Source organism: Equus quagga, chromosome 13 (genome assembly GCF_021613505.1).
Source record: "Equus quagga isolate Etosha38 chromosome 13, UCLA_HA_Equagga_1.0, whole genome shotgun sequence".
NCBI classification, from domain to species: Eukaryota; Metazoa; Chordata; class Mammalia; order Perissodactyla; family Equidae; genus Equus; species Equus quagga.
In genome coordinates, this window is record NC_060279.1 from 76714915 (window position 1) to 76723959 (window position 9045).

Here is a 9045-nt window from a genome sequence, read left to right on the forward strand (position 1 = left end):
CAAGCTCCCAGCCCTGCGCTGGGCCCTGGGGACACTTTAGCAATGCGGCCCCCAATCGTGATCAAAGGGCAGCTTCCCAGGAATTAGGGTCTGGCCCTTGCGTTTTCTGCAAATGCTTTTGCACCCCACTTCTGGAGGTGGACCTGGGGGGTGCAGCCCAAGAGGGCGTGTTAAGACTTGCCTCCTGGCCTGCTGGCCCGGTTTTGGGTGTTTGATGCCACCCCGCTGGGAGTAATTCCCCAGCTCCCCACGCTGTGGGTGCAGAGGCCTTTTATCCAGATGGGTGTGCTAGGAGGCCTCCCACGGGGAGGAGGGCCCTGCAGGCACTGGCCCAGCTTGCCGAGAGGAACAAAAGCAATCCCCGACAAGTGTTTTTCATGTCACTGTCACAAGCCTGTCATGCCAGCTCCATCTTACAAGCCCAATGCCTCCACACCCTGTGCTCTGTCTCCTTCCTGAGGCTTAGAAGGGGAAACTGAGTCACAGAGCAAGACAATGACGCTCCCTTGGTGAATGCAGGAAAGAACTGAGTTACAGGAAATGGAGTCAGCGTCCCAGCTGTGTTGTCCCTTTGAGTCATCCCTAAAGATATGGCAATCTTTTGGTTCCCCTGACCATATTAAGTCCAGAGTGACAGGCAGGAAATGTATTATGAAGCCCCAAAATAGAAGGACAGAAGGGGGCAGGAAGTACCAATCCCCTCCACCACCTGGGGACGGCAGGTAGGCTGCGAGGGACCCCTGTCCTTGTTCCTCCCTGAGGGAACCATGGGGCCGGGCTGCTCCGAATCATCTCTATAACGGTGGCAGCAGAGGTGTGGGGAGGCCCCCAGGGATGGTAGGCACAGCCACCCACATTCTTGTTCCAGAAGGGTAAAGGTAAAGAAGCCTTGAGCAGGCAGAAGGCTTGGCGCTGGTTGTCAGATCAGCCAGTCTCTGGGCCCCGGTTTCCACAAGGAGAAATGGGGATTCCATTCATTTCAGCAAACGCTCTTTGAGCACCGACTCTGTGCCAGGCACCGGGTACCAGAGTGGACAGGAAAACTAGCCCCGACTGGACTCCAGCCATGCACACGGCCGGTGTCTCCACCGGCTCAGCACGGCCCTCTGAGGGAGCTGGTTGTCCTCTCATTTCCCAGCTGTGGGGCCCACGGCACAGGGAGGTCGCAGGTCACCCAGCCGGTGAGCGCTGCCTTCTGACCTCTGTCCTCCCTTGTCTCCACTCCTGGGCAATCCTGCTCCAAGCCTGGGGAGCCGCCAGTTCCTGGAGAGTCTGGGGCAACTGAGCGCCGCGGGAGGGGACGGGCGCTGAGGAGAGGAGGCCCAGGAGGATGCGATCTCCCAACTGTCAAGGGTTGAGATGAGGCGTGGAAAGAATGCAGCTCCACATTCTTCCTCTCCTAGGAAGCTCGAGCTGGGTGAGAACCGCTACGTATGTTCCAATGGTGCCCAGCCCCGGTGGCATGCCTCGATCGCCAGGGGAGCTCAACAAATAATAAATAAAAAAGAATAAAGTCAACACGCAGGCCCGGGCTCACCCCAGGGATCCTGACCAAATTGGTCCAGGTAGGGCCCAGGTGTGCGTGTTTTGTAAAAATTCCCAGGGGACGTTCGTCGGCTGCTACCACAGGGACCCTAGTCCCCAGCGGTTGGAAGACTAGAGACTTAAGAGATGAATTAACCTAAAGTGGTGCCTGAACCCTGTACAGATCCTAATCGGAACAAATGCCACCATGACAAGATATCTGTGAGATAAGAGCGGCACACTGAATACAGTCTGGGCGTTAGATAATATTAAGAACTTATTACTAATTTTAACAGATGCAGGAGTGGGATCACTGTGTTTTTTAAAGCCCTTATCTGTCAGTGAGACACCTGGAAAAGTATAAGTCAATTAGTCTGAAGAATAGCTTTCCTTTAAGAGATTCCAGGAAGGAGCCGCCCTGGTGGCGTGGTGGTGAAGTTTGCATGCTCTGCTTTGGCGGCCTGGGGTTTGCGGCCAGGATCCCGGGCGCCAACCTACGCACCGCTCATCAAGCCATTCTGTGGCGGCATCCCACGTACAAAATAGAGGAAGATTGACATGGATGTTAGCTCAGGGGCCAACTTTCCCTCCCAAAAAAAAAAAAAAGAGTCTGGGAAAATAAAAAGGTGGCAGAGGGAGGGTGGGGAGTAGAGATGGAACAATAATGGAAAAAGGTTGGTAATTGTTGAAGTTAAACAATGGGTATGTGGAGGTCCTTTATAGTGTTCTCTCTACTTTGGTAAGTGTTTGAAATTTTTCAAAATAAAAAGGGTTTTCTTAAAAAAGAGAATGTGTGCCCACTTGGACAGTTTCCCTGGCAGCCAGGTGAGGTGCCCGCCCCGAGGTTGTGGGTGGGGGCAGGTAGTGGGAAGCTAGTGGGAGGGACCCCATGGGCTCTGGGAGGAGAGGTGGGCTCAGGGGGCTTACCTCGCACCACCCACTGGAAGCAGGTACAGCAGTTAAAGATGGCCTTGAACCCACAGATCCTGCAGGCTAAGCTGGGGCCGCAGCCCCACGCCTGCCTGTGACCAGAGTCACCTGGAGCTGTGGGAAAAGGCAGGTGCTGGAGGTGGGGGTTCCTTAGGTGTGGGCCCAGGGGTGACGGGTGGTGAAGTCAGGCCCCTGACACCTGTCCCCCACAGCTCTCCCTTCGCAGCCCGAGACCCCTTGGTCTTCAGAGGGAGAGTAATTAGAGCCTTTCCACCCCCTCCTCCGGGATTAATGGCTTGGAGAGCAACTTCCTGTGCCTGATTCCACAGGAGTCCCAGCCTCCACCGACTGCCTACCACTTGCCAGGCTCCAGTCGAGGCTCTGCGAACACAGCCGGGGGACAAGACAGTTGAAACCCTTTGCCCCTTGCGGCTGTTGGAGTCCAAGTGCTGGGGCAGGGGGAGGGGGAGAAAACGGAATAGAGGCTGTGAGGGGTGGGGGTGGGGCTGAGATTTCAGACAAGTGGCAGGAGGAGGCTCTTTGAGAAGGCGGCCTTTGAGTAAGGCCCTGATGGGAGCGGGGAGCCGAGTGGTACCAGGAGGAAACGCTTGCTGTACGGGTTCTGGGCTCCGGGTGCGGCCCTAGGAGGGCACAGTCATAGGATGCTCCCTCCCCTGAAACGTCCTTTCTTCTCCCCGACCCTTGCCCAGTCGACTCCTCCTGACTCTCAGAGCTCTGAGCAGATGTCCCTTGGCAGGTCTGGAACCGCACCTGGTGTCCCACAGCCTGCCAACGACTGAAGGTCTGTCCCCTCACCAGCAGGCGACCCCCTGAGGGTGGGGACCAGGTCCGCACTGCTGGCCGCGGTGTCCTCGGCATGCGGTGTGGGCCCTAGCACAGGGCAGGCACTCTGGACATACTGGCAGCCCTAGTGGGGGTCTGAGCGAGTGAACGAGGGACTTCGAGTCCTCAGAAGTTTTCCAGGGACCAGGGGACCAGACGCCCTCCTAGTAAAGAAGCAGATGCTGGAGCCCACTCCCAGAGGAAGCCATCTGCCAAATGCCAAACCGCCAAAGTGGCGGAGTTGCCGGGGGGGGGGGAGCTGAAGGGGGAGGGCGTGTCTGGGCCGTCACTGTGCCCAGAAACAGGGGGGCTCTGTCTGCTCAGACCCGCCTGTTTGTGCCCCTTCTCAGTCGCCACAAAGTGGTAGCATGGATGATGAGAGTGGTGGTGGCTCCACCGGGCCGCCCCAGGAGAGGGGACCAGAGGAAGCCAAGGGGAAGGGCAGGGCTGTGACAATGTTGGTGGCAGGTGTGGTTGCCCTGCACGCTTCCTGGGCCTGGAAGGGTGTCAGGGCAGGCCTAAGGCTCACGGGGGGCCAAGGGCTGGCTGAAGATCACCCTGGCTCAGGATTGCCGGTGAACAGGAGTGCCTGGGAGCCCCCAGCGGTGGCAGGAGGGTGGGAGACCAGGGGTCCCTACAGACTGGCCTCCTAGCAGACGCACGTGGGTCTGAGAAGCCTTGGGTCTTCCTGGTCACTGTGGAACGATCTCCCCATGCGCTGGGAGCACCACCCAGTCACAGGCGGCTTTGGAGGGATTGGGGCCCAGGGGGGCTCCGCCTGGTTCCACAAGGTGCCATGGAGGGTGGGGAACAGGGCTAGTGGGGGCAAGATCTTTTCATTCCCAACTTCCCAAGCCCCACCAGCAGTTAATTCCCTATTTGAGGCATGTCTGTGAAATTCAGTTTCAAATTCAACAATCGTTGATCGAGCACAGTGGTACAAAGACGGCTGCAAATTCTTGGTCCCTCTCCCCACTGAGAGGAAAGGCTTTATTTCCCAGCTCTGTGAATCTGGGGCCCTGTAGCTGCAGGAAACTAATGGAATGCAGCAGAGGCGACCAAGCCTGAAGGAGCCCTGGTGGCTTCTGCCTCCTCCGTCTTGGAGCGCTTCTCTTGAGAAGGCTTCCTCTTGGAACCCAACCACCATGCTGAGAGACACCTGTGCCGTGGTGTAGACTGCCTGGCAGAGCACCAGCTAAGCTTCCAGCTGGCGCCCAGCTCCACCCGCCCATCATGTGTGAGCCAGATTGGACATCCAGCCCAGGCAAGTCCCCAGCAGGTGACAGCAGCCCCAGCTGGTGTCATGAGCTGCCCAAGAACAGCCTGTCTGAGCCCAGGCAGCCCACAGCAGTGGGAGAAAATACAAAATGGCTGCTATTTTTTTGAAGCCACTGAATTTTGGGATGTTTTGTTACCCAGCAACAGATAGCTGACACAAGCACCTACTATGTGCTAAGGACGGATGAGTTCTGAGTTATCACTTCCTTTAAGCTTTGTTTTAATTTGCTCCAATCAGATTTATGAGCTGTTCCAAATGTCCAGAAAAGCATAGAGTGTGAGAAAATGTGCAGTACATATTCACCAGCCAACTGTAACAAACGAACACTGGCTGTCTTTTTTTCCCTAAGAAATTCGTTGTTACAGATATTCGAAGCTGTGTGTGTACCCCTCCCCAATGCCATTCTCTTCCCTCCCTCCCCATCCTGATGTTGGGCTTGACTCTCCCCAGTGTGTTCGCAGGTCTGCTGTACACCTGGCCCCACAGACCGTCTATAGTCTTGGTTAGTCTCCATAGCGACCTTGCCAGGCGGTAGGCATTGGCATCCCATTTTACAGATGGGGAAACTGGGGCTCAGAGAGGTGAAGTGGCTTAGGCCAAGGATGCCTGGCTGGAAAGGGGCAGGGCTGGCCTCTCTCGCCAGGACCCACTGACACGGAGTGGGTGGCAGGAGTCAGAAGCAGGTGGTTCCTTTCTTCCTGGGGAAATTTTGTGCACATGTGTGTGTGTGCCCACACTCGCACTGCAGGATTTTGGAAGTGTGGGCCACAGGAATGAAGTGGTGTGACGCCTGGGATTTATTCAGTGATGGGAGTGTGGATGAGGCTGGCCCTGCGCTGCTTATTGTTGGAGCTGGGGGATGGGTATGTGGGATTGGTTGTGCTATTTTCTCTCCAAAGATATGTTTGAGAATTGCCTTCATAAAAGTTAAAGAAGAAACAGGTCCTGGGGAGATGGGCCACGGGAGCATGGGAGTGAGGCCGGCCACACAGGCGGGACGCCCCAATCATTGTGGGCCTGTCTGCCCATCACCGAGAGCCACAGACTCGCTCTGTAGCTCCGGTGGCCATCAGAAGGGGCCACAGGGGCTTAACCCCGCCTGAGGGAGGCTGACCCACCCCCTCCTCACACCCCAGGCTGGGTGTGGTCCCGTCCTCAGCTGATGAGGCTCCTGTCTCTGCGTCCCCTGCCTGGCCCGGGGCCTGGCACACGTTGGTCTGGCGAGGGCTGTTGACTGGAGAGTGGGAGACAGCGTCTGCCTGAGCTGGCGGGATCAGTGGAGTGAGTTGCACTCCGCCTTCTGCCAGCATCGGTGGGAGGGAGGCAGCGGGTCCGGAACCCCCAACCCAGCTTGATGCCTCAGCAAGCCCCCTCCAAGGCGGTGAGACCTTAGGCAAGTCACTCAGCCTTTCTGAGTCCCAGTTTTTCACCCTAACGTGGGGTGAGGAGTACAAGCCCAGACAGCTGCAGGCAGGACCGAAATAGAGAGTGCGCATGAATTCCCCGTGACTTCGAGAGAACCAGACAGAGCACAGCCAATGCTCGTTTTCAGCGAAGTACCACACACACCGTTTTAAGTACTGACTTTACATGGCCTTCTGAGGTAGGTGCTGCTATTACCCCCTTGTATAGATGAGGTGACTGAGGCCTGAAGAGGTGCTGTCACTGACCCCGGGTCTTAGCCTGGTGGGTGACAGAGCCTGGGTACTTTGCTGCCTGTCAATGAACGCTGTTGATGGGAGTCAGGTGAGAATGCAGCAATCCCCCCCCATGGCGCGAATCAGGGGCTGCCCAAGTGTGTAGGAGACGGCAGATCTGGAACAGCCCCTCAAAAGCCCAGGCCGTCTCAACAGCAGAAACAGCAACACCCGCCAACGGACGGAAAGTCACGAGAACCAGTGGCCACTTCAGTAAAATTAACAACTTCAAAAGACACCATTAAGAAAATGAAAAGCGAAGCTGCAGACCGAGAGAGCACGTTTGCGAATCATTTATCTGATAGGGGACTGCGCACATCCAGAACTTAGAACTCATTGGCAAGTAGGCACATAACCCAATTAAAAAACTAAATTTAAATTTAAAAAATTAAATTAAAAAAAACTTAGATATTTTACCAAAGAAGATACACAAATGGTCAAGAAGCACATGAAAAGAAGATCCATATCATTAGTCGTGAGGGAAATGCAAATCAAAAGCACACTGAAATGCCACTTCACATCCATTAGGATGGCTGGAATTTTTTTAAAAAAGGAAAATAACAAATGTTGGTGAAGATGTGGAGAAATTCTTATATTACTGCTGGCAATGTAAAAAGGATGCAGCCACTCTGGAAAATAGTTTGGCAGATTCTTAAAAAGTTAAACGTTTAGAGTTCGATCGGTAGCGGGAGCGGAGAGCAGACCCCAGAGAGCCCTGAGCAGCCCCACCCACCAAGCCCGGCACCACGGGCAGTGGCGCAGGGAGCGGCGGCCCGGGCGGCCTCACATCGGCGGCGCCTGCCGGCGGGGACAAGAAGGTCATCTCAACGAAGGTTTTGGGAACAGTAAAATGGTCCAATGTAAGAAACGGATATGGTTTCATCAACAGGAATGACACCAAGGAAGATGTATTTGTACACCAGACTGCCATAAAGAAGAATAACCCCAGGAAGTACCTTCGCAGTGTAGGAGATGGAGAGACTGTGGAGTTTGATGATGTTGAAGGAGAAAAGGGTGCGGAGGCAGCAAATGTTACAGGCCCTGGTGGAGTTCCAGTGCAAGGCAGTAAATATGCAGTAGACCGTAGCCATTATAGACGCTATCCACGTCGCAGGGGTCCTCCACGCAATTACCAGCAGAATTACCAGAATAGTGAGAGTGGGGAAAAGAATGAAGGATCGGAGAGCGCTCCCGAAGGCCAGGCCCAACAGCGCCGGGCCCTACCGCAGGCAACAGTTCCCACCTTACTACATGCGGAGACCCTATGGGCGTCGACCACAGTTTTCCAACCCTCCTGTGCAAGGAGAAGTGATGGAGGGTGCTGACAACCAGGGTGGAGGAGAACAAGGTAGACCAGTGAGGCAGAATATGTATCGGGGTTATAGACCACGATTCTGCAGGGGCCCTCCTGGCCAAAGACAGCCTAGAGAGGATGGCAATGAAGAAGATAAGGAAAATCAAGGAGATGAGACCCAAGGTCAGCAGCCACCTCAACGTCGGTACCGCCGCAACTTCAATTACCGACGCAGACGCCCAGAAAACCCTAAACCACAAGATGGCAAAGAGACAAAAGCAGCCGATCCACCAGCTGAGAATTCGTCCGCTCCCGAGGCTGAGCAGGGCGGGGCTGAGTAAGTGCCGGCTTACTAGCTCTACCATCGTCCGGTTTAGTCATCCAACAAGAAGAAATGAATATGAAATTCCAGCAATAAGAAATGAACAAAAGATTGGAGCTGAAGACCTTAAGTGCTTGCTTTTGGCCTGTTGACCAGATAACGAGAACTATCTGCATTATCTATGCAGCGTGGGGTTTTTAGTATTTTTACCTAAAGATGTCTCTTTTTGGTAATGACAAACGTGTTTTTTTTTTTTTAAAAAAAAAGCCTGGTTTTTCTCAATACACCTTTAAAGGTTTTTAAATTGTTTCATATCTGGTCAAGTTGAGATTTTTAAGAACCTCATTTTTAATTTGTAATAAAAGTTTACAACTTGATTTTTTCAAAAAAGTCAACAAACTGCAAGCACCTGTTAATAAAGGTCTTAAAAAAAAAAAAGTTACACGTTTATTGACCATATAATCCATTAATTCCAGTTCTAGGTACCCGTCCAAGAGAAACGAAAACGTATGTCCCTACAAAGCCTTGTACACGAGTGTTCGCAGAAGCATGATTCACAACAGTGAAAAGGTGGAAACAACCCAGATGTCCATCCTGGTGATGGACAACAAGTTGTGGTCCATCCATACCATGGAATATTACTGAGCCGTAAGAAGGAATGAAGCCCCGACACGCTACGACGTGGATGCACCTCAAAACCGTCATGCAGAACACAAGAAGCCAGACATGAAAGGCCACAGATGGTCTGATTCCATGTAGAGGAAACGTCCGGAACAGGCAAATGTATGGAGAAACAGAAAGCAGATTGGTGGTTGCCAGGGGTCGGGGCTGGGAATAAGGAGAGGCTGCAGATGGGCAGAGGGATCTGTAAATTTGCTAAAAATTCTTGAATTGTGCACTTAAAACAGGTGAATTTTATGGTATGCAAGTTACACCTCATTAAAGCTGTAACACGACCACCACCACCACAGCTGCCACGTTAACACCTCCGAGGGGCAGTCACCTGAGCCGAGGCAGGAAGAGGCAGCTCCCCCAGGGACGCACCCGGCCAGGTGACGAGGTGACCTGCGGAGGAGTCCCAGCAGCAGCCCGAGGGCTGGCTCTGCAGCAGAAAGAGAGGAGGAGCCTGGGGGCCTCAAGGAGGGGCCCGCCCACC

The 9045-nt window shown here is 54.0% G+C and overlaps 1 protein-coding gene and 1 pseudogene across 1 annotated transcript in view; one reads left to right on the top strand and one right to left on the bottom strand.

Moving 5' to 3' along the window:
- The window catches only part of C13H16orf74 (chromosome 13 C16orf74 homolog), a 37829-nt gene extending 32739 nt beyond the window's left edge, over positions 1-5090 (bottom strand). Inside the window, exon 1 of the mRNA XM_046682057.1 lies at positions 5065-5090. Coding sequence (XP_046538013.1) covers positions 5065-5090 — 26 coding nt within the window. The remainder of the gene's footprint in view (positions 1-5064) is intronic.
- A 1902-nt stretch (positions 5091-6992) lies between these two features.
- LOC124250887 (Y-box-binding protein 1-like) lies at positions 6993-7915 on the top strand (annotated as a pseudogene).
- The last annotated feature ends 1130 nt before the right edge of the window (positions 7916-9045 follow it).